Source organism: Acomys russatus, chromosome 10 (genome assembly GCF_903995435.1).
Source record: "Acomys russatus chromosome 10, mAcoRus1.1, whole genome shotgun sequence".
NCBI lineage: Eukaryota > Metazoa > Chordata > Mammalia > Rodentia > Muridae > Acomys > Acomys russatus.
Window position 1 is genome coordinate 65,666,293 of NC_067146.1, and position 24,921 is coordinate 65,691,213.

General features: G+C 40.8%; 1 protein-coding gene across 1 annotated transcript; it reads left to right on the forward strand.

Annotated features, from left to right (window-relative positions):
* Window positions 1–2,028: 2,028 nt before the first annotated feature.
* Window positions 2,029–24,438, forward strand: Kbtbd2 (kelch repeat and BTB domain containing 2). The gene is made up of 4 exons (XM_051152300.1): window positions 2,029–2,193; window positions 12,835–13,315; window positions 21,495–21,660; window positions 22,879–24,438. The coding sequence occupies exons 2-4, from the start codon at window positions 13,146–13,148 to the stop codon at window positions 24,412–24,414; spliced, it is 1,872 nt and encodes a 623-aa protein (XP_051008257.1). The 5' UTR covers window positions 2,029–2,193; window positions 12,835–13,145; the 3' UTR covers window positions 24,415–24,438.
* Window positions 24,439–24,921: the final 483 nt, after the last annotated feature.

Consider the following 24,921-nt stretch of genomic DNA (forward strand, 5'->3'; position numbering starts at 1 on the left):
CTTCCCAGAATTCCTCTCTCTTCTAGCCTCCTTTGTCCTGCCCAGGTGGGATGGCTTTTTATTAAGCAAAAGGTGGTTCACAGAGACAGCAAGAAGTAATTAGCATCAAAATACATCAGACCATCCCCCCCCAACATAGAAAATTCCCTGAAAACCTCTCATATGACTTCTCCATCTTAGATAACTACAGTATATAATCAAGACTAGGAAGCTGTCATTGGCACAAAGCAATTAATTGGACTACAAACCTCATAACCTCATTTGGGCAACAACAACTTTTGTATAAACTCATTTTTCTTTTGTTTGTGTTGGTTTTTGAGGCAAAAACTCACTAAGCACTCCTGGCTGGCTTACAAGGAACAACTTGCTATTTAGACGAGGCTGGCCTTGAATTTAAAGGCCTGCCTGCCTGACTCTGTAACGCTGAGATGACAGGCCTGTGCCTCTACGTTCAGGTGAAATTTTGTATCTTTGTAAAGTTTAACTATTTTTAAAAAGTGTGTATTTATAATTATAGGCTTATGATCTATGACTCCTACACACACACAATCAAGATGCGGAGTAGTACTGTAACTACAAAGACGTTCCTTATGCTACTTACTAGGTGTTCATGATGAGGACCATTAACTAGGGTTTGTTTTGTTTTGTTTTGATTACCGCAGGGAAGCAAAAGGAGTGGGTAGATAAATTGTATATGAGCTCAGTTAACTGTATTTTCTTTGTATCATTACAGGAAAGCAAATGGATAGATACATTCTATATGAGCTCTGGTAAATTTTCTTTTATCATTTCAGGGAAGCAAACGTGAGTAGATACATTGTACCGAGCTCTGGAATGCACTCATGCGCTCCCATTAAACTTTGAATTCACTATTTAGCCAAGGGTAGCCTTCAACTCCTGATACCCTTTCTCCAGCCTCCTGCCAGCTGGGATTAGAGGCTGCTGTAACTTTGCGTAATGTTTTTTCTTGTAGCCATCCCTATTGTCTGACTGGATTTGTTTCAACACTGGAAGTTAGGAAGTAGGGAATTCTGATTTTTTTTTTTTTTTTTTTTTTTTTTTTTTTTTTTTTGCTTTGCTAACAAGCCATGGCAAGTTACAAAACAGGCGCAGACCACAAGCATTTGCTGCTCCACGGCTTTGCTTTGAAACTTGGGGCATGGAGGCCGCTGCATTGCAGTAAAAACTGACTGGAGGCGTCACTTGTGGTGACCGTCCTCTGCACCCATTTGCTTCTAAAATGCGGGTTATCTCCGTGCTGACAATACTTCCCAGGCCTTAGCAAACTGAACGTGATTTGAAAATCTAAACTAAAGAAACAGAGCCCATTCTGCAAACGGCCCAACGTCCTCCAAATATCGGTATCTCTGGGAGACACCTTAAGGAGTGATAACTGCAGCAGCACACAATCCCAAGTGCAGCTGAACAGAGCTTTCAGAACACCTTTTTCCAGGCCACTCCTCAGAGTTCCAGCCGGGTGGCCCGGCGACCCCAGCTCCGCGCACGCGCCCTGGCTGCCCGGCGACGGCCCGGGAAGCCCCGGGACAGACGCTAGCGTCACCCCGCGCGCCGCCTCCGCCCTTCCTGCTTTCCGTTTCCTTCCCGCGCCTGCGCGGCTCCAATTGTTTTGGCTTTCCGGTGGGGCAGAGGAAAAGGGCGCGGTGAGCTAGATGAAGGCGGGATCGAGCCGCCGGCACCTGGGAGCCCGCAGAGCCGCGGCTGGAGCGGGCCAGGGCGCGGGCGGCGGGCCGTGACGACGGCCTAGCCCAGGAGGTGCAAAGAAGCGAAAGCGGGGGCGGAAGCGAGCGGCCCCGGGTCCCCGCAGCGCCACGCCCCCGCCGTGCGTGCGGCCGCGTGAGTGCAGCCCGCGGAGTGGCGCGGTGAGCTGGGAGGCCGGGGCCGAGGGGAGGGGGATTCGGGCCTGGCGCAAGGCGGGCGGCCCTTTGTGGGCGGTGGCGGCGGTGGCGGCGGCGGCGGCAGCGGCGGCAGCTGCTGCTTTCAAACTCAGGCGCTTCCGCCCTTAGCGCGGTGTTTCCGGCGCGGCCTGCGTGGGGATGCGGGGCTCGGGGCGGCGTCCTTCCGAGGCAGAGCTGTTTTGCCCCGTGCATGTCGCGGCAGCCGACGAAGGACGACCGGGTCCCTGCTTTTTTCCTCCCCTCCTTGGCACATCTGCAATAACCAGGAGAGACCCAGGTTAGCCGAGGTCCTGTTGTCTTCGGCCTGCTTGTGCTCTGCGGTGGGAAGGGGATGCTACTACCCTTTGGAACCTGTTTGCTATAGACGGAAATCGTGCATTTGAACTCAACTCTCGACTTATCCCGAAAAGCCGGAAGATCGTGGAGTAGACTATGCGCTGCTGTAGTGCAGTTGTTTTGAGTTAACCTGTGCTTTCCCCTCGCCCCCCTCCCCAAGCCCCAGGCCTAGTAGTTTAAAATTCCTTTTATTTTTTATAGCCACTTAAAGGAAAAGGAATATGCATTTTCGGAGCTGCGGATCTCTAGAATTTCCTTAGTGGCTCCTCTAAGTTAAAACAAGAAATTAAGATGGTAAAATTGGGAAGACTTTGCTTTGTGAACAACTACATCAGCTTTGTAAAAACAGGGGGAAAGACCGTTCCGCGCTGGTCACGTGTTGTTTATAAATGAATCTGTAAGTCTGGCTCACTGAGCAGACACCGAGGAAAAGCTTTATCAGCAGTGTGCTCAGAGTGAAATTATATTTTCCTTCTGTGAAGCAATACGTTTTATTTAATTATTTTCTCTTGGTTTCTTTTGGGTTGTGAATTCTTCCTCAAATTTGAGTAGTGTAGACCACCAGGTCTTTTGCAGTTGCGAAAAATGCCTTCGTTTAGTGGGCGTTGGGATAAAGCTCTTATTTGTAATCTACGGACCGTTTGAAAAGTCAAGTCAGTCAGTTACTTGTTTTTACCAATCTCTCTAATGTGGAATTTTGCTGTTCTTTTCGTCTATCTGGTAAAAGTATGTCTTTTTTTTTTTTTTTTTTTTTTTTTTTGCTTTGCTCTTCTGTTTAGTTCTTTTTCAGGATCTTTTAGATCAGGGCCAGAAATCTTAAAGAGGGTCTAAGTCTTGGCAGCTGTGGCGCTTCTGCTAAGCATGCTTTGTAGTCGCCCCGTTGTTTGCGCAGTGTTATTTTCTCTGTGAGTTAAATACTGGGGTCATTCTCCCTATTTTCCCCATAAGTGCAGTACTGTAAAATCTGTTAACTGTATTTACAGATACCATAAAGAAATAAAATGAGTCATAGTATTTAGTGTGGTCACCATAGTTTGTTGTTGTTTTTGTTGTTCTTTTTGTTTTGTTGCCTTAGCTAATAGAAGTAATGAGTCTTGAGTATTGTATGTGTTTCAGATGTCTGTTAAATTCCTAGAGACTTCAGTTCTCTCTTGAAGTGTTCCGGGGTAACCTAGGCTTGCCTTGAAACCCTGCTTCAACCTGGGCTTGCTGACTAGCATTAACCTGCCATGCCCTGTTGGATGAAGTCTTTAAAGCCAAAAGATACCTGACTTGCCATAGATTTGCTTGCTATTTAGAAAAATAACTGACACCCACCACCCCCTCCCTTTCCCAGACACATTTCTAAGACAGTTGGGGCTGAGAAAATGGGTTTTGCTGCCCTGAAACGTCTGTTACACACCAGTCTTTCCCAGTTTTGCAGTTTGAATAAAATACTTACGTAACTTGAGGTGCTAGGACTGGGAGGTTGGTTTCAAGCAGTCTTACGTGTATGAAGGGTGTTCCTGATGCTTTTGTAAGGAATTTCGAGTTCTTAGTTCCTTTTTTGGGAAAGAGAGATTGTCGTGGGAGATTTGACTGCAATGTCATGAAGCCATCTTTCTCTACTTCATTATCAATGACAGTGACTTGTGGTGCCTTCTGTTGCCATCAGGGGCTCCCAAGAGCTTTGCCTTTTTGGTTGACTGACTTGTTCTGTAAGCTAAACAAGCACCCTACTTAATATTGCTGAGCTATACATCCCTAGCCCTTGGTTTGTTTAAGTTACAGATCTTGCCGGTTGGTCCAAGCAAGCAAGATTCACCTTTCCTCCCTGCCTGCAGGGGATGGGGGCACACTTGGCGTCATGGTGTGTGTGTGTGTGTGTGTGTGTGTGTGTGTGTGTGTGTGTGTGTGTGTGTGTGTAGAAACATGTTTTTGTAGTTACAGTATTAGGGGACTCTGCCCCTTACAGCCCTGTAGAAGAGTAGTTGAGTATCTAAGATGATGCTTACATAACTTGGGGTATTAGGAATGACAAGTTGATTTAAGCAGTATTAGGTTTATGAAAAATAGTTCTTGGTTCTCTCGTCAGAAATTGTCTTGTGTTGTGGTTGGAGAAACTGACCCAAGAAAACAGTGTTAATGGAAAAGTTTGGGTCAGTTTTGCATCAGCCAAGCTCCCTTCCCACTCCTGAGACTGAGTAAATGGAGAGGCACGGGAGTGATGATCCAAAACGCCGTCCTGGGCTCGGCTATTCTGCCATAAGCTGCTGGTAACTTGATCATCATCACATAGTGTCGGAGTGTGTCCTTTTGCTGGACTTCACGTAAGTGCATATCATTACCCTGACTGAGCTGTGTGCTCTTCAGTTTGGGAAGGAAGGGACATTTGGGAACAGACTTGAACTCCAAGTTTTATTAAAGTAGGGAAAAGTACTGAAATTTATCAGATTTGATAAATTCTAAACTAAACAGCCTATTTCCCCTTACATTTGTTTCTTGTGACTCCAAAATATTTAATTTGTATAGCATTTGCCATTTAAAGATGGAGTGGTAAACTGGGCGTGGTGCCACGCCTTTAATCCCAGCACTTGGGGAGGCAGTGGCTGGCAGATCTCTGAGTTGGAGGCCAACCTGGTCTACATGGTTCTAGGACAGCCAGAGCTACATAGTGAGACACTGTCTCAAAACAAAATTAAACAAAAGATCAAGTCTCTTTTCTAAACATTCTCAGTTTTTTGGTTGTTTTGGTAACTTGAATGCAAGCTGCTTCTGGCGACCCATGCAGTCCTCCCAAAGGAGTGATCTCTCTTCCAGAGGCTTGTTTAATGACTGTGCTGTCGTGGCTCTGGCTTTCGTTCTTCTGTGCCGACATCAGCCATTCCAAGATTAATTTTGTTGGGCTGATAAATTCATAATTCAATCCATCATAAAAGTCTGTACATTAGAAAAAAACTAATTTAATACCTGTTAGAGGTGAGCATGGTGGCTCATTTGTGAACTGTTAGCATTGGAGCAGCTAAGGCAGAAAGATCAGAGTTCAAGACAAGCTTGGATTATATAGGGTGCTCTGGGACAGCCTGCCCTACAGGGCGAGCCCCTGTCTCAAAAATACCACAAGTTTTATCAAATACAGGGAGTTACTGTATAACTGGGATCTCTAGGCCTTTCATACTGTGGAGATTTGGCCTTTGGGAAGTTTTGCCAGTGATTGGACTAATAAATATTGTTGTACAGTGCATGCAGGGCTCTGTTTAAGGAATTGTCAAGGATGAGGCTCAGTTCCCGAAAAAGCCACAGAAGAGTTCTATTTTTATTCCCATTTTATATATGAGCAAACTAAGGTGCCGAGCTAGTGTGCTGCAGAAGCGAGCTTTCCCCCAAAGTAGTTTGAGCTTATGTGCTTTTAAGTCCTCTACCACATGTGCACGCACGCAAACACACACACAGCATATTTGTCTCAAGAATGCCTCAGAGTCTTTCTAACGAGCTTTCATCCTTCTGTAGTGGCACTTGGCAGCAGGAGATAGTGCTTCCTACAGTTCAGTGACTTATAGCCTGATTCTTAGAGGAAGACCTTCATCACTGTATCATTTCTTTGAGAAAATTGCGGATGCTGTCTTAGTATGTAACTCAGGTTAAGAACTTGTGTTCTCTTGCTTTATTATCCTGAGTAGTTTGTGCCCGGACCCAGCCCCCTCCCCCTTTTCCCTCCCTCCCAGTCTCTTTCTGTTTTTCAGTTGTTTTTCCAAGGCTGGGATAGAAGCCAAGACTATACACAACTTCATGCAGTCTAGGCCAATGCTCTATCACTCAGCTGCACTTGCAGCTTTTGTTTTACTTTTGACAGACAAGTAATTGTGTATATTTGTGGGATACAATGCAATATTTTTCAGAGATTTATTTTTTAATTATGTCTGAATGCCTGTTTGTGCACATGGTGTAGGTCAAAATTGTCAGAGACCAGAGGCTGTTGTGAGCTGATGTAGGTGCTGCCAACTGTGCCTAGGTCCCTACAAGAGCAATATACTCGTCATCTCCTGAATCTCTCCAACCCAATTTAATGTTTGATGTGTACATTGTAGGATGACTAAACCAAGTTATTGCATATGCTCATCACCTCCCCTACGGGGGCAGTGGGAGTAAGACATGTAAAATCTACCCATAGCAGTTTTTAATTTCGCTGTTTGAGACGGGGTCTCAGTGTGTAGCTCAGTGTCTTGGTTTCTCTTCCTCTTGCTGTGATTAAGTGCCCTGGCCAAAGCAATTTAGGAGAGAAAGGCTCCTCGTTCCAGGTTATAGGTCCATCCTGGATGAAAAGCTCCAGCAGCAGGTTAGTGAGCTGGTTATGTTGTATCTACATTCAAGAGAGAGAATTGCTGATTCTCAGCCTCCTTCTCTGTTAGGACCCCCTGCCTAGAAAATGGTCTCAAAACTCAGATGGGTCTTAATGGATTGCACGAAATAACATATCAAGGTAGTTCTGACTCAGCAGGCATGTCTAGAGGTCCAACTCCCAGATTTTTTATATAATAACATTATTACTGGGGAATGTCTTGCTGTGTAATAGATTGTTGAAACTTATTTTTCCTGTCTAAAATTTGGTAGTGTAGCAACTGCAAGCCTTGTTCACATTTTCTTCCTCCATCATTTATCTTTAAAAAACACGGTCTCATTCTTAGCTCCAGCTGGCATGGAAGTCTTTGCGTAGCCCAAGTGGTCTCAAGCTTGTGATAGTCGTCCTCTTGCCTCAGCCTCCCAAGTTTGGGGATTTCAGGCAGTTGTCACCAAGCCTGCTCTTCCTGCCTCTTTACACTTCATTTTTCTTAGGTCTCATTTTCACATTCAGTTTTATTCAGAACCTTATCCTCCGTTGGAGGATGGTCTGATGTATTTTGATGCTAATTACTGCTTGCTGTCTGACCCACCTTTTGCTTAAAAAGCCATCCCACCTGGGCAGGGCAAAGGAGATAGGTGGGGCTTGGAGAGAGAGGAGTTCTGGGAAGAAGCACTGCCAGGAGGAGAGAAAGGAGAGAGACCTGAAGGGAAGAGAGGAAGGCTACCATGGGTTAGTTGGAGGAGAAGCACATGGCCGACGGTGTGGATGGAGAATCCAGCCCAGATTAAGAACGTTAACAAATATTTAGGGTTTATAGATGGGAGGTAGCTTGATAGAAGTTATTGGAAGCAGATGGCATGAGATTGAGACAGGGATCCCATGCCTGTTCCACTATGGAAAGTAGTTTAGAGGATTGATATCTGCCCTGCCCCAGGATAACCAAGGCTACTTTAAAATATATCAAGTGTCTGTGTCTTGATTGATTCCTAGCTGGGCCTATAGATAATACAGATAATTTAAAAAACAATAATCCTTTGTCTTGCCTGGTTAACATCTGAAAGTTTGCTTTACTCCTGTTTATAGTTGTACAGTTACAGGTTTACTGAGAAAACTGTAGGAATGAAAACTAGGTATTAAAGTCGAATTATATAGCCATTCCCACGGCTATCATATTTCATACCTTTCTTTAATTTATATTAGTTCTTTATTTAATGTCAGTATTTTGCATCTATAGAACAAATTCACAGTTATTTTTACCACTTTATGGGTGTTTCAGTAATAACTTTATGTAGATTGGCAGATAACTTTAAGGCAGTCTGAAGACTTACACACTTGGAAGATGCGTGCTTATGCATGCTAGGCAATCATTGCACCACTGAACCGTCTGCAGAGGCTTTATTATAGTCTTAGAGTAAAGTGAAATGGACATTTCTGACAACAAACATAAACCTTTGGGTCTAACCAGGAACTATGTATGGCATGTAGAGTGACTTTACAACCTCTTGTACTGGCTTCATTTTAGGAGTCCTTGTATTTGGTAAATGGTTTCTTAATCCTCCTGCCTCAGCCTTGAGTGCTGGGATTATGAAAATGTATGTTTTAAAATAGAGGAACTATTCTGAATGTTAACAAAAAGCTAGAATATTTAAATAGATACTGAATAAAATTTCCCTTCCCACTGTGAGCCCCTCTTTGCAGTGGAAAGTGCTTGCTAGTCAGGACATTTTACTTGCTCTACAGTATTTCTTAAGACAAAAGCCCCATGTCTCTGCCAATAATTTGTAGTTTGAGTGGGACACGTGGCATGGGCCTGCAGTCCCAGTACTAGGGAGGTTGAAGTAAGAGAATTTCAACTTAGTGGCCAGCCTTGGCTGTATGTAGAGATCTCTCTGTAACAACCAAGCATACATTAGATAGATAAAGAGATAGCCCAAAAACCTTAGCGAATCAATGGCCAAATTTGGAGCTTAAGATGACCCTGCCTCTCAATAAAACAACCTTGGTCTGGAAGTGCCCTTAGCAGCTTTGTTTAGCAGCTGTAGGGCCTTAGGTTTATCCTTATTGCCCCTTAGAAAAGCCAGGTATAGCAGTGCACATTTTTAAACCTCAATATGCTAGAGGCAAAGGTAGGAGGAGCTCTGTGAGTTTGAGGCCAGCCTGGTCTATATAAGGAGTTCCCATCTAGCCAGGGCTATGTAGTGAGACCCTGTTTAAGAACAAATCAAAAAAGAAAAAGAATACAACCATTACTTATAATAATGGGATCCAAAACTACTTAACAGGGAAGGAAAGCTGTATTTCAGGGCAAGTGTTTCAGTTGCAGCTTTCTTACAGTTGCCTGTTTAGCACTCATTTGCCTACCCCTGATGTGTCTCAGTCAGCTGTAGTTTTGGCTGTGATTTGTAGTTAACAGTAAATGTACTTTGCTTTTGAGAGCTCTAGTGATTGTCAACTTTCTCAGCACTTTAAGTGTAATTATTGACATATAGTAAATACTCAAAAACAATAGTTGAATTCAATTCAAGTAATATATCTTTAAAAACTAAGCAGTTTCTTCAATACTGTGCAATAAAGGATGCCAACTATTGATAAGAAGACATGATTTATTGTTATTGCTATGCTGGGAATTGAGACTAGGGACTCGAATATGCCAGGTATGCACTTTATTACCATCCAAAATATTTAATTTAAGATATAATATAGAATAATACGCAAATAAGCTGTTGAAGAAAAAACAAGTAATATGTGCTGTTACACGGTGAATAATATAGGACAGTGTTGAGACTTGCTGTTGTGATCAAATGTTTGAGAGAACAGCTCAAAGGAGGGGAGGTTTGGTCCGTCATGGCTGGAGGATGTGGTAGCAGAGTAGCTCACATCACAGTGAGCAGGGAATAGAGTAAAGCAGTTCATATCATGGCAACAGGAAGGGGCTAGGGCAAGAAAAAGCACCCCAGGGACATCCCATCCCTGTGACCTAGTCCTTCAATCAGGTCCTACTTCCCTCAGCTTTGGTGATGGATGCCTCAGGAACTACCCTCACAGACTCTCTTCCGTTATATACTTAATATAAGTGGTTCTTACTCCAATCAAGGCAAAGGTCAAAATGGGCCATCATGTACAGGCTTGGGGTATATAGAGTGTTTTTCTTTTAAGAGCAAGGACTTTTGGCATTGTTGGGCATCTCTGTTAACCATCCTCAACTTTGTATATGCACAGCTCAGGTATGGAAGTCACAGGACAACTGCTCATGTTGCCATTGATAAAGATGATGTGTTCAATTATGAAATGCTGCCCTAGATTTCTTGAGAGTTTTAATATATGTTAATCTATATCCCATTACCTCTATACGATATGTAACTTCAAATACTAAAACATACCTCATTTGAATAAAGGGTTGTGGGTATGTGTTAAGAATGTGAATTTGGGCTGGAAAGATGGTTCAGTGGTTAAGAGCATTGTCTGCTCTTCCTAGGGGTCCTGAGTTCACTCCCAGCAACCACATGGTGGCTCACAGCCATCTATACTGGGATCTGATGCCTGGTCCGGCATGCAGGCATATATGCAAAAAGAGCACTCATAAACATAAGATAGATACATAACTTTTTTTAAATGTGAGTTTTCCCAAGCTTTCACTAACGTGTGTCTTGCATTATACTTGGTAGCAGCCAGTGATCTTAGGTATTAACCTCAGAACTGTAGGGTAGAACTTTACCTTTCAGATCTAGATAAACTAAGAAAGTAAAGGACCCAGGCTCACTTTGCCTTTATACCTGTTTTTCTTATTTCCATAGTTAACTCACTGGAAGGCTGACCATCTGTATTAGATTAGCAGTTACGGCAGTTGCTTGCTTCTGGCCAGAAGACACAGTGTGATCTCTTTGTTACCCTGAATGGTTGATACTTTGTGAGGAAAAAGCAGTGGTTCCAGTAATGAGCATACATACAGGCTTTATGGTAAAATGACTTCCCTTCCCAATTTTGGAGCTCAGGGTTATCTAATCTAAGATTGAGGTAGTTTGGGGGTTTAGTTTATAGGTAGCCACCTATTTTTATTTCTCTCATCATTTTCTGGCTTACAATTCCTTTGGTACCACATGTTAGAAATACTGAGTTCCAAATATTTTTGAAGTTAAACTTAAAATTCATTTGGGATTTTGTGTTTAGATGTTCATTATTACTTGTTTTGCCTGCATGTATGTTGTACCATGTGTAGGTAGTACTTCATCCAGAAAAGGGCTCCAGTGCCCTGGAACCAAAGACTGAGAAGGAATAAAATTAATTATCTAAGTAGATAGGAAATGTGGGTAAGCCACTTCCAAAATGAGAAAATGACAAGGACAGTTTGATACCTGAAGAGTTATCCAATACTCTATAATGTTGGAGCATCATCTTCAGCTCTCTGGCACAATATATCTGACAGACATTGGTGAGGCAGGAATTACTGAGGACTTATTACTCTGTCTTGGCAGAGTTTGGCCATTGACTCTGCCTGCAACCAAGCTTGCCCGTTTTTAGGCAGAATTCTGTCTGTGGCAGAAATGAGGACATTTTTCCTAGTGGCTGGATTGCCACATTTGAAGCTAACTCCATAAGGAGGTTCTGATGGGGTTGAAGACCAGATAGTTTAGTTTTACAATTAAGCTTAGTTGTTTTAGGGTTAAGATGTTTTTAGGTCTAAGTTGATAATGACGAGATATGATAGATACTGGTTTACTTACATACAGAATTTTAGATGCACCAAGATAGGAAAGATGTTCTCTTCAAGGCTGCCAAATACAAATAGTCAAAACACTATGGATGTAACATTTATATAATTCTTGATGATTTCATGGTTCTTCTTTCTGTAGGTAGTTTATTGTATATATGTGTAATAATATAAATGTATATGTAAAAAAAAGAAAACAAAATAAATTTTACAAAAAAGAGAGAGGGGGACAAAAAACCAAACACTGGCCCTAGAAAGAGCAGCCAGTGCTCTTAACTACTGAATCATTATTCTAGCTCCAGCCGCTGCTTCTTTTATGACGTGAACGTTCTGTCGTAGAATGTGGAGGTGGGTTCCCCCAGTGAACGGTGCTATTTCTTGAGGTAACAAAATGCATGGAAAAACAGCTTAAGGAAGGGTTTTTATTTTGGCTTGCAATTTGAGAGTCTGGTTCATGGGGGCAAGGGTTATGGAAGCTGTCACATCACCCCACAGTCAGGAAAAAGCAAGTACTGCTTCCCAGAGACCTTTCTCCTTTCTGTTCAGTCTGGGAACCGTATTTACAGTAGGCAATTTCATTAACTAGTCTAACCTAGAAACTCCTTCACAAACGTGCCCAGAGATTTGTTTTCATGATGATTCTAAGTCTTGTAAAATGACAGCCACGATTAGTTAGTCATCATTAGTGGTTGGCTAGTTGTTCCAATTTTGTTGGAATAAGTGAGCCCTCTTGATTTCTAGACCCATTTGACAATGTCTAACTTCATATGTGTACTTGGGCTTATTGGTAGCTTATAGTGCATTTTAAAGAGATAGAGTCTTGGGGAGAACTGCCTGTAACTTTGTTCAAATATTCTGACAACTTAAGTTCATACATTAATTTGGAAATATAGTAGTAGTGTTTTTCTGTAACATGTTATTCTCATAAATATTTCTAAGAACACACTACAAAGAAGTAAATTATACTTTCTTCTTGTGTATAGGTTAGCACTCAGTGGACAAGGGCTTGCCCAGCTCCTTAAAACAAAATACATTTGTGATACCTACACATGCAGACATGTGTATACATTGGAACTTAGAAATAACACAGTTTGAATCTAGTTGCTGTGTAGTCTTTATGAACATATGAATATGTCTGAAAAGTGGCAACTACCACAGAAGAGGGCTTCTGTTTACATTTTGGTTTTCCCTTACGTCATAGTCACGTGTTACTATTAAATAGCTAGATCTAGTTTTGTGTTTAAATTCTTTAAAGAACCTTAAAATTGTCTTCTTATTTATTTATTTATTTTTTATTTATTTATTTGCTTATTTCCTAGTATGTTTAGGATCTTGTTTGGAAGGCAAAATGTTTAAAATACAACTGTTAGTTTTCTGCAGCCTAGTTATTTTAAATGTTACAGACTTGAACAATTCCTTTTCTTCTGTTTCATTTTTTTGTACTAATATCTAAAGTTGATTAGAATTTCACATAAAAGCAATGCTTATCAAAAGCTGTTGATTTAAACATTGTATTCTAAAAGCTTATTCTAACAGGACTTTTTTCTTTTTAGTTCTGCAGAAAACCTACTGAACATAAGATGTTGGAACAAAATCTACCTCCTGTATTTTTCACTTTTATTCATGAGCTGCCCAGTTGCAATTTTGAGCAGGATGTCTGGAGAATCTGTTGAAAAACTGTAGCACAGGATGACCTAGCAAAGACTGTAAGCCTGTAACAAGATACTGGAAGTGGCCGTCCTGGTTCTGAATGCTGCAGATAACAGCAAGGGGCCTCCCTCCATTATTTCTGAAGTATTCATTTGACCTTCCATCAAGACGGACTTTTAAAATCTGTTCTGGGAGATACTAATGGAATGCAGTCATGTCCACTCAAGAGGAAAGGCAGATCAATACCGAATACGCTGTGTCCTTGTTGGAGCAGTTGAAGCTGTTTTACGAACAGCAGTTGTTTACTGACATAGTGCTAATTGTTGAGGGCACTGAATTCCCGTGTCATAAGATGGTTCTTGCAACATGTAGCGCCTATTTCAGGTAAGTAGTTTATCTTGTTTAGTTTGATAAAAGGGCCATTGAATTTTCTTTAATACTGTGTGTGTGTGTGTGTTGCACACTCATGCCTGAACTCATGGTGCAGATCAGAGGGCAGCTTGCTTGCCAGAGTTGGTTCTCTCCTTCCACCTTTATGTGGATTCTGAGAAAGAACTCTTGTCACCAGGCTTCCCCCAAAAGCACCAGAGCCACACTGATCATCTCCCTGAGTGGGATGATGTGCTATCCATAGGAATTATTGTAATTGCTAATGGTTATGGGTTTCTTTCTTTTGTTCTTTTTTTTTATAGACAGAGTCTTACTGTGTAGCTTTTATCTTCCTTGAACTTACTATGTGGACCAGGCTGGCCTCTAACTCACAGAGATCTGCCTGCCTCTGCCTCCTGGGTCCTGGGATTAAAGGCATGCACCTTAAAGGCCCACCTTAAATGTTAAAGTTTTTTTTTTTTTTTTCTTTTTTGGGGAGGGGGGTTGTTTGTTTTTGTTTTTGATATTTTAAGACAGGGTTTCTCTTGTGTTATAGCCCTGGCTGTCCTAGACTCATTTGGTAGACCAGACTGGCCTCAAACTCACAGAGATCCACCTACCTCTGCCTCCCTGAGTGCCAGGATTACAAGTGTGCGCCACTGCGTCCAGCTAAATGTTAAAGTTTCTAAAACACATATCTCAGGGTTTATTTTTAAGTTTTTAACTCAGAAGATGCAGTATTTGTCAAAGCATTTCTTTATATGTGTAAAGTACAGATGAAATTTTCACAAAACTTCACAAATTTTGTAAAAATACTTTCACAAAAGTATTAAATACAGAAAAATTGTTGAAATTGACTAAAAAAGTTTTACTGTGGGGTGGCCGAACTCTGCCAAGACTGAGTAAGCAAGTCCTTAGTACTTCCTGCCTTGCTAATAAGTCTGTCAGAGATACTGGACCAGAAGGCCGAAGATGAGGCTCCAGTGTTGTAGAGAGTGTTGGGTGACTGTTCAGGAAGTAAACTGTCTCAGTCATTTTGTTCATTGTAGAAGCTACTAACCTGCACTTCTGGTTCACTCAGGAATTTAAGTCTTATTCCTTCTCAAGTCTCTGAGGGGTGTTGAAGATCACATAGTTTAGTTCTACAATCAAGTTTAGTTGGTTAGGGGATAAGATCTTTTTAGATCAAGATAAAGGAGTTAAGTTAATAGAGATGAGATATGATAGATACTTAATTTCATTCAGAAATTTAGACCCAACAAGACAGGAAAGATGTTTACTTCAAGTTTGACAAATACAAATAGCCACATGGTTCTCCCTGCTGTATGTAGTTTGTTTTATGCATGTGTAATAAAATAAATATATATGAACAATTCAAAATACTGTTTTTTGAAAAAAATGATAATTCTTATTTTAGAAACTCACGGTCATTGTAAACTGAAGAGTTATGCAACAGACTCAAACAATTTATAGGGGATAATTGATGCTATTTAGATACTAGCTTCAACAATAACAAAAACAACAAAAATAGGTACTGCCTTAAGGGAAATAATTTGGTTACTATTATGCTTATGGTACCCACTTAGCCTTTCCAGACTCCATGCAGTGTTGGTGCGCTCTGTGTCTCAGAATTTGGAAGTCTATTTAGTTATGCTCATTTTTAGAGGAGAAAGGTTTATTTTAGCTCACAGTTCCAGGTGATAGTCCATCAGAGACAAGTAATAAAACTTTGAGCTTCCAGGATGTTTTCCATCTTTAAGGTTCTTGAGAATAGAAGCTAAAGTAAAGAAGTTGCTTTCATTAAAGTCTTTATTGTAAGTCTTTAAAGTAAGTTTTGCTCAACATTCAAAAAAGACTGCGTAGATGAGAGAAAATAAGTATATACTAAGTGTAGTCCTGTTATAAATAAAAAAGCTGTTTCTGCTGCCTATTTGTGGCAGCTGTAAGCAACACAGACTAAATTGACTTTGAAGGTTGATTTACAAAAAAAGTGTAGAGATGGCACATTCCTCAGCTGTCATCACCAGTGCCAGTTGCCTATGCAGTGCCAGTTGCTTTGCTTTCAGTTTATGCAGTTTCAGACACTGATTTTCTTCTCTATTACAAAGCCTGTTTGCAATAATCAGGTGCTTTTTAGAAACGGAAGTTACTGAATTTCAACCCCAGAAGCTCTGCTTTGCTGCCTCTCAAGGGCAGACTCAGAAGCGACTTATTAGAGAGCTTTCTTTGCACTTGGCTGTGATGTCACTTGTTTTTCAGACCCATTGTCTTAGCTGGTGGTAGAAATTCAGGGTCATATTTTCAGTGAATGGACATCTGAGTTCATAAGCTCTCTCTTTTTAATGGTTGTTAGTTGCAAATTGATTAGTCGTTAATGGAAAGAATTCTATGCTTTTGTTACAGATTGACATCTGCATAGTTATAGTTGTTTTTGTTGCCCAGATTGGTATCTACTTTGTGAACTTGTATGAGTCTCCTGGTTCAGTATTATTAATAATAATAGAGTAGGATATTTAGTGTTAGTTACCTTAGCAGTCATTTAGTAGAGTATTAAAACTATGCCAAGAGAAATTCTATTAATTTTTCTGTTACCATTTCATTTTATCTTAAGTTTGTGGTTGTAAAAAATAACATGATTTGGGCTGGAGAGATGGCTCAGAGGTTAAGAGCACTGACTGCTCTTCCAAAGGTCCAGAGTTCAATTCCCAGTAACCATATGGTGGCTCACAACCATCTATAATGAGATCTAATGCCCTCTTCTGGTGTGCAGGCATAAGACTATATAAATCATAAATCAATAAATCTTTAAAAAATAACATGATTCATGTTAATGTAAATTTTAATCATATCTGTTTAGTGTGTGTGTATGTGTGCTCATGTGTGCTGAACAGTCCATATATGGAAGCCAGAGTACAACTTGGAGGAGTTGGTTTTTATTAAGTTATTTACCTAAGTTGAGATTTTTGAAGACGGGGCAACTTAAAAATTTCAATAATACTATAATATTACAAGTTTAAAGACAACACTTTTTTTTTAAGGCTTCCATTATTTATTAGTAGCTAGTTCCTTCTATTTATTGGTTTATTTTGTGTATACAGGGGTTTCGCCTGCATGTAAGTCTGTACAAGGTATGTGCTTGCTGTGTGTAGAGGCCAGAAGAGGGTTTAGATCCCCTGGAACTGAAGTTGTAGATAGTTGCGAGCCACCATGTAGGTGCTGGTAATTGAACCCAGGTCCTGGAAGAGCAGCCAGTTCTGTTGAGCCATCTTTTAAAAGTTTTAATTTTATATGTATCTTTAGCTGCATGAAGTGCCCGTGGAGGCCAGAAGAGGTTGTTGGGTCCTCTGGAACTTGAGTTGCACGTGGTTGTGAGCCATCATACAGATGCTGGGAACAGAACCCAATCCTCTAGAAGAGCAACAAGCACTCTTAACGGCCGAGCCATTGCTCCACCCTGAGTTCTCTTCTGTAGCTTCCATGATTTTATGGGAAAACATGATTTTCCTAAAGCAACTACTTGATATTTTTTGAGTATATAGAATAGTTCAGCACATGCGTATAATTAAAGCTTCATATTAAGATCTTGTGATGGAATAGTTTTCTGGCAACAAGAAGAAAATATACTAGTTTTCATGTGTCTTTTCTTTGTACTGAGTGGATTATGGCATATGCCTTAGTAATATCAAGTATTCTTAGCTGGATTTTGCCTTCAGAATTCAGGGTTGCTACATATACAACTAATTATGTTGTTCATTTTCCTATTGTTTTTATGTGTGGTATGTGTTGGTGGTATGTGCTACTATGTGTGTTTAGGTCAGAGCACAAACCTCGGGTGTCAGACTTAACCTCCCATTTTGTTTGAGACGGTATCTTCCTGTTTGCTACGAGCCTTGATGGGCATTCTCCATTTTGTTGTAGAAAACTGAGATTACAGATGATACTGGGTCTGCTGTTAGGTGGATTCTGGAAAATTGAACTAAGATCCTCAATATTTGTGCAGCAAGCATTTTACCCACTATGCCATCTCCCAAGTACCAAAATTGTACCTTTAAACTAGTTGTGTTTTTTCCTTGTAGTTTGTTACCCAAATAGTAATTGTATCTTGTTAAAATTTACTGATTCTTTTATACTCAAAATGATTGAGTTACTACTTTAGAATTACTCAGCAATTTTATGGTACTTAAGCTTATTACATCATTATGTAATTTTTTAAAAGTATTATTTTTAAAAAGGCAGGTTAAAACTTTGGCAAAGGCATTGAATATATTTCAGTGGGTCAGGATATTTGCCACTTCCATATAGTGGAAGGAGAAAACTGGCTCCCACAAGTCTTCTTTTGACCTCCACATACTTGCCATCATACACACACACACACACACACACACACACACACACACACACACAGTCCATCAGTCAACAAATGTAAACTTTTTTAAATATCCATGGTTACATTGGCTAGGCTTCTGTTATTTTTGGTGTTAAAGCAGTCAGTCACTTTATAGACATTGAGTGTTTTATGTAACAACCCTGAATTCTGAAGGCAGAATCCAACTAAGAATACGTGAGAAAAATATATTACTAAGGCATCAACTAATGGTATCAAATAACCATCCTCACAGTCATCTGTATAGTCAACGTTCCTTGCTTTTTATGCCTCTTTCCAATGATACTATCTTCTAATGGAGTGAATGTAAAAACCACTTATCAGCCGGGTGTGGTGGCGCACGCCTTTAATCCCAGCACTCGGGAGGCAGAGGCCAGCCTGCCCTACAAAGCAAGTCCAGGACAGCCAAGGCTCTATAGAGAGACACTGTTTACAAAAACAAAACCAAACAAAACAAAAAACCACTTATCTTGCACGCACGTCTTTTCAAGAGTTCTTGCAGTTCTTTTAGTATCATTCACATATATTCATTCTCTCTCTCTCTCTCTCTCTCTCTCTCTCTCTCTCTCTCTGTGTGTGTGTGTGTGTGTGTGTGTGTGTGTGTGTGTGTATCTCTCTCTATCTCCAGGTGAAAATGGTAGCAGTAGATGCTCTGGGTGTCTTTCTCTAAGAGCACTCTCCTGACTCAGTCATGTTCATTTGTATTCATCTTTTCGCCTTAGGAGAAACTTAGGAGCCACCCTGATTGAGATTATTGGTGCCTGTGTTATCTCCTTGCTTGCCTGGATTTTAGTGTCTGTCCTGGTTACTCATTTTGCACTTTTTTAGGAATTACCAGTTACTTTAGTTCATTTTGCAGTGTTTTTCTCTTTGGGTTGGAGTTGCAGGTAGTGCTATTTCTTCTTATAGGCTACAGCCTATGATGAAGGGAAGGCAAGGGACTTGGAGACAGAAGCTGAAGCAGAAGCCAAATGCAGGGCTTCCCTCGACTTCACAGCTGCTGTTTATTTGTTAGAACTGATATAGACCAGCTTTGAACGCACAGTGATGCACTTCCCTTAGCCTCACAAGTGCTGGGATTACAGGTGCAAGCCACGGTGCTTGGCTACAGGTGTTTTTATTTTTATTATTAGTAGGAGTAGAAGATGTTTTATAGTTACTGGAGATTAAGTCCAGAGTATCAGATAGGCAAGGCAAGAGTTTTCCCCTGAGATTTTCCTGCCCTTTTAGAATTTTTTAGTTTAGGCTGGCTTTGAACTTGTGGTTCTCCTGCTTTATTTGCTTCAGCCTCTCAGGTACCTGACTCCACTGTTCGATATCCACATTGTAGTGGATATGCTGAGTGATAGTGCATGCATTCCATGGATCTTTTCTTTTTTCCAGGACCTTTTCAATCCCCCCACCCCAAAAAAATTAAAAAGAAAAACAAAAAACCTGCGTGAGTTCTACTTCATTGTTGGATGTGTGTTGTGTGTTTTCAAAACTGGGATTCTTAGGTACAGTTTTCTTGGGGGTCTCTTTTTGTGGGGGGGAGGGAGAAGGGGAGGTCCTTCCTTACATAACCAGCCACTTAGTAGCTGAGTCATGACTCCTGCATTAATTCCTGGCCTCCCGTTTCCTCTACTCTTACTCTTTACGGATTAGATTATATTCCTTTTGACCTAACTGGTCTTCTCCTATGCACAGCTTGACTCACCTTTGTCCAGTTATGAACTTTTCTTCTTCACCTTACAATTGGTTAATGGTTAACATTTTTTCCAGGTATTTTACTGACGGCAAACAGGTAGCTTTGTCTCTTCTCTGCCATGTCCTTTTCTGTGTTCAGAAAGTAGCTAGCTTTATCCGCTCTTTGTATTCACTCCTGACATAGTCTAGCCCCAGCTAGATGCTTGTTCTAGTTTCATAACCACTTTTCTAGTTTCCAGCCTTTGGCTCTTGAGCTCTGTCTGTGTATAGAGAATTCATCTTAGAGAACAATTCATCATGGTTAATGTAAGTTCCAAACAGTATCTCCTTCAGTGTGCACCAGGTCACTCAGAGACAGCAGGGGAGGCTGGGATTGAGCTCAAGGCCTCACTGCCTTTCCAGCCTTGCCCGTTTAAAGACCTGCAACCTGCCACTTATCTTTTCAGTTCATGTTCTGTTATGCAGCATGGACTTTATTCAGCTATGCCTCTGAGGGGTTGTGTCCCATACTAGGTTATACAAACCGAATGCCTTCCTCGTCTCTTTGAGGGATTCAAGCTAGTATGTTTTTGGGAATCACCCTTAAGTCACTGCATATGGAGGCTTTTGTTCTCATGTGCAGTTAACTATTCTAGTAGGTGAGCCGGCATGATGGTTCAGCACTTGCCGTCAAGAGTGACAACTTGAGTTAGATCCACAGTGGAGGGACAGAACTCACTCCCAGAAGCTGTTCTCTGACCTCCACACATGCACAATGCCCTGCACCCTATCCCCCACACACTGTAGACATGCACAATAAGGAAAAGTAACAAATTTTGGGGTTTTTTTTTTGTTCTAAGTAGATTTTTAAAAGTTGCAGCCCAAGCTGGGTGTAGTGGCACACATGCCTTTAATTCAGCACTCAAGAGGCAGAAGCAGCCGGATCTCTGAAATCAACAGCCTAGTCTACATAGTAAGTTCCAGGACAGCCAGAGGTACACAGTGAGACACTGTCTCAAAAGAGTTGTAGTTTGTATTCCCACAGTTTCAGTAGTCTTTCTAGCATAGTTTCCTGCATACTTTTTGTAATGGAGCTGCATGGTTTTAGGCGATTATTTGGTGATTTGTAAGCTTTTTAACGGTAAAATTTATATACCATAAAATCTACCCATTCTTAATGTGCAGTCAGTCATCTGCAGCTTTCTTTCCACATACTCTATTGCAAATAGAAACTATTGTAAGAAAGAAAACCTTACAGTCCAGCTACTTACATGTATTTACATTGTTTGAGATATGACAAGTCGCCTGTAACGGGCTGGATGGGGGTGTAGTTCACTGGTGTGCCTTCCATGCATGAAATGTCCTGGATTTTATTCCCAGCATACGTAGATCAAGCATGATAATGAGTATCCATAATCTCAGCACTGCAGGGGGAGGCAGGATACCCCAGATGTTCAAGGCCAGCCTATAAAGGCAGGCAGGCAGGCAGGCAGGCAGATAGATAGATAGATAGATAGATAGATAGATAGATAGATAGATAAAGATGTGCACAGGTTTTAAGCAAGTATGCCTTATACTTAAAAAAGACTATCTTTGTTTTTGTGTGCTGAAGGTATCTAGGAACCATCTTAGATGCTGAGGATGACAGAATTGTACTACCATTCCCATGGTCTAATTTAAAACATTTCTGTTGTTTTGTATTCATTTTTATAGTCACTTCTCAGTCTCTCCTGCAACTTGGGGTAACTACCAGCTAGCTTTCTGTCTGTATAGACTTGACAGTTTTTTTGACATTACATGTAAATCAACTCATACAATATGGGATCTTTGATCTGGCTTTTTCTCTGAGCATAATGTTTTTGAGGTTCATTTGTTTATCAATACTTCTGTTTTATTGCTGAATAGTATTCCATTGTGCAACTGTGAGGAATAAATTAATGTTAATGTCCTCCATCAGCATGGCATAGTAGTTATTGTCTGGCTTATCATCAGCCCTGGAATATATATGATTTTTCTCATTGTCTTTGAAAGTCTTCTCTATAAGTAAATTGAATTAAAAATGTATTAAGTAAAGCAACATCCTATGGTACCAGGTTTGTTTTGTGTTTTCCACAACATCAGCTTGTTTTTCCCTGTCTGCTTTAGGGCCATGTTCATGAGTGGACTAAGTGAAAGCAAGCAGACACATGTACACCTGAGGAATGTGGATGCTGCTGCCTTGCAGATGATAATAACTTATGCATACACAGGAAACTTGGCAGTAAACGACAGCACTGTAGAGCAACTCTATGAAACAGCTTGCTTCCTACAGGTAACGCCAGGCCTACTCCCTGATGTTGAGCGTTAGCTTATTTTGTCAAACAGATTCTCGTTGATGATATCTTTATTTGTATAGTCTTTTTGAAGATTTTATATGGGTCAAATTTTGTTTATAAAATGTAAAATGAAAAAATAGGTTTTTCTCAGTTGGTAAGTAGTTTTATGACAGGCATATAATTTTAAAAAGTTAAGTGTGTGGCAGAGTAACAGCCATATTGGTGTAGAAACATGTTTGCTTCTCTCCTGTCCCCCCACTCCCCCTCCCCAATTTTTCCAGTGGTAACACTGTATTAAACACAAGGACTTATCTGTGTGGGTTCGATTACAGATACTAGTAAATTAAAAATAACTAAGCTGGGTATACATGATGGCACACACACATATCACAGTGCTGGGGAACCTGAGGCAGGAAGATCTTAAATTCTAGGGCACTCTAAGCTCTACATATACAGTGAGACCCTATCTCTAAAGAGAGAGACAAATTAATTTTCATGCTTTGCCTAATATACTTAAGAATTTAGATTTCAAGAGTGTTGGTGGTTAAAGTGTAAAATTCATTAGTGTTTGATAGAATTCTCATTTAGTATTTGTAATGGTTGTGGACTATATCGAGCTATTAAATAGGTAAAATTGATGATTAATGCATTTTAATATGAACTCTGTAGTTCTCAAATTCCCTCTTCAGATTTTAATAAGAATATGGGTATTTTCATCATCCCTTTCCCTGCTTTGGAATAATACTGTGTCCTTTAGAAACTGGTCTTTTCAGCCAGAAGCTCAGCAATTGGGAGGTGGAAGTGAGTGAAGGACTGAGGGTTGGAGGGCAACACAGCTGCATGTTACAAGACCCTGTCTACAAAAACCAACCAAAGAAACAGAGTTTCAACCAAGGGAGAACTTTTAGACATCTGAGATTACCAGTGTGTGCCACTCACACTTAGCCTGATTGGAAGAGTTAAACTAGGCCATTAGGCAAGAGAAAGAAGTGGAAAGCTGTATAGTCTAGAAGTCTAATTGTATTATTGCAGGAAACTTTCTTACCCGGAACATATAAATCTGGAGGTAAAAATTGATACTACGGGAGAGTGCTATGGGAAAGCTGTATCTTAGCTAAAAGTAAACTTGAGGATGGGATGTAGCTTTCAGTGCAGGGTTCTGAGTTCAATTTCTCAGCAACTTTTTCATTTTAATATTTTTCCTCTTATTTTAGGTAGAAGATGTGTTACAGCGTTGTCGAGAATATTTAATTAAAAAAATTAATGCAGAGAACTGTGTGCGGTTGTTGAGTTTTGCTGACCTCTTCAGTTGTGAAGAATTGAAGCAGAGTGCTAAGAGAATGGTGGAGCACAAGTTCACTGCCGTGTACCACCAGGAAGCCTTCATGCAGCTGTCCCATGATCTGCTCATAGACATCCTCAGTAGTGACAACCTAAACGTGGAGAAGGAAGAAACGGTTCGGGAAGCTGCCATGCTGTGGCTGGAGTACAACACAGAGTCACGGTCCCAGTATCTGTCTTCAGTTCTTAGCCAGATCAGAATTGATGCACTTTCAGAAGTCACACAGAGAGCGTGGTTTCAAGGCCTCCCACCCAACGATAAGTCCGTTGTGGTTCAAGGTCTTTATAAGTCCATGCCCAAGTTTTTCAAACCAAGACTTGGGATGACTAAGGAGGAGATGATGATTTTCATTGAAGCATCATCAGAAAATCCTTGTAGTCTTTACTCTTCTGTCTGTTATAGCCCCCAGGCAGAAAAAGTTTACAAGTTATGCAGCCCACCAGCTGACTTGCATAAGGTTGGGACAGTTGTAACCCCTGATAATGATATTTACATAGCAGGGGGCCAAGTGCCCCTGAAAAACACAAAAACAAATCACAGTAAAACAAGTAAACTGCAGACTGCCTTCAGAACTGTGAATTGCTTTTACTGGTTTGATGCACAACAAAATACCTGGTTTCCAAAGACATCGATGCTTTTTGTGCGTGTGAAGCCATCTTTGGTTTGCTGTGAAGGCTATATCTATGCAATCGGAGGAGATAGTGTCGGAGGAGAACTTAATCGGAGGACTGTAGAGAGATATGACACTGAGAAGGATGAGTGGACAATGGTGAGCCCCTTGCCTTGTGCTTGGCAGTGGAGTGCAGCAGTTGTGGTTCATGACTGCATTTATGTGATGACATTAAACCTCATGTACTGTTACTTTCCAAGATCTGACTCGTGGGTAGAAATGGCCATGAGGCAGACTAGCAGATCTTTTGCTTCAGCTGCAGCTTTTGGTGATAAAATTTTCTATATCGGAGGGTTGCATATTGCTACCAATTCTGGCATAAGACTCCCCTCTGGCACTGTAGATGGGTCTTCAGTAACTGTGGAAATTTATGATGTGAATAAAAATGAATGGAAGATGGCAGCCAACATCCCTGCTAAAAGGTACTCTGATCCCTGTGTTAGAGCTGTTGTGATCTCAAATTCTCTTTGTGTGTTTATGCGAGAAACCCATTTAAATGAACGAGCTAAATACGTCACCTACCAGTATGATCTGGAACTTGACCGGTGGTCTCTGCGGCAGCACATATCTGAACGTGTACTGTGGGACCTAGGGAGAGATTTTCGGTGCACTGTGGGCAAACTTTATCCATCTTGTCTTGAAGAATCTCCATGGAAACCACCAACTTACCTTTTTTCACCAGATGGAACAGAGGAGTTTGAACTGGATGGAGAAATGGTTGCACTTCCCCCTGTATAGGGGAGCTGAGAGAGTGGACACACCGGACTCATGATTTCCTTTGCTAAGCCAGAGGATATAAAAGGACTGCGTATGAGTACATAAAAATCTATCTTTGATACATTTTATTTTTATGCCCTACTTAATATTTGCATCAGTATAATATATATCAGTGTGTCATACAGAAAGATATGCTTCTGTAATATGAAATAGGTTATTTGATAATTGAGAAACTTCTATGTGTATCATGTGAGCATAAGAGTCTGGATTACCAACATTGTCAGCCCTGTGTATGTACACTCCTGAACTTCACTTTTAAAAGTAATTTCTTGTTCCTAGTGTGGTATATCAAAATTGTGCCGAGATTATTTTAGTATATGTATTGAATTCCTGTACTTCTAAAGTCCTGGAATATAGTTTTTCTAGTATAATTCCGCTGCACTTAACACTAATGTTCATGTTGGTATAGAAATGTCTTTTAAATCCTATGCTAGTATGGAGGAAGATCTCCTATACGTCTATGGTATT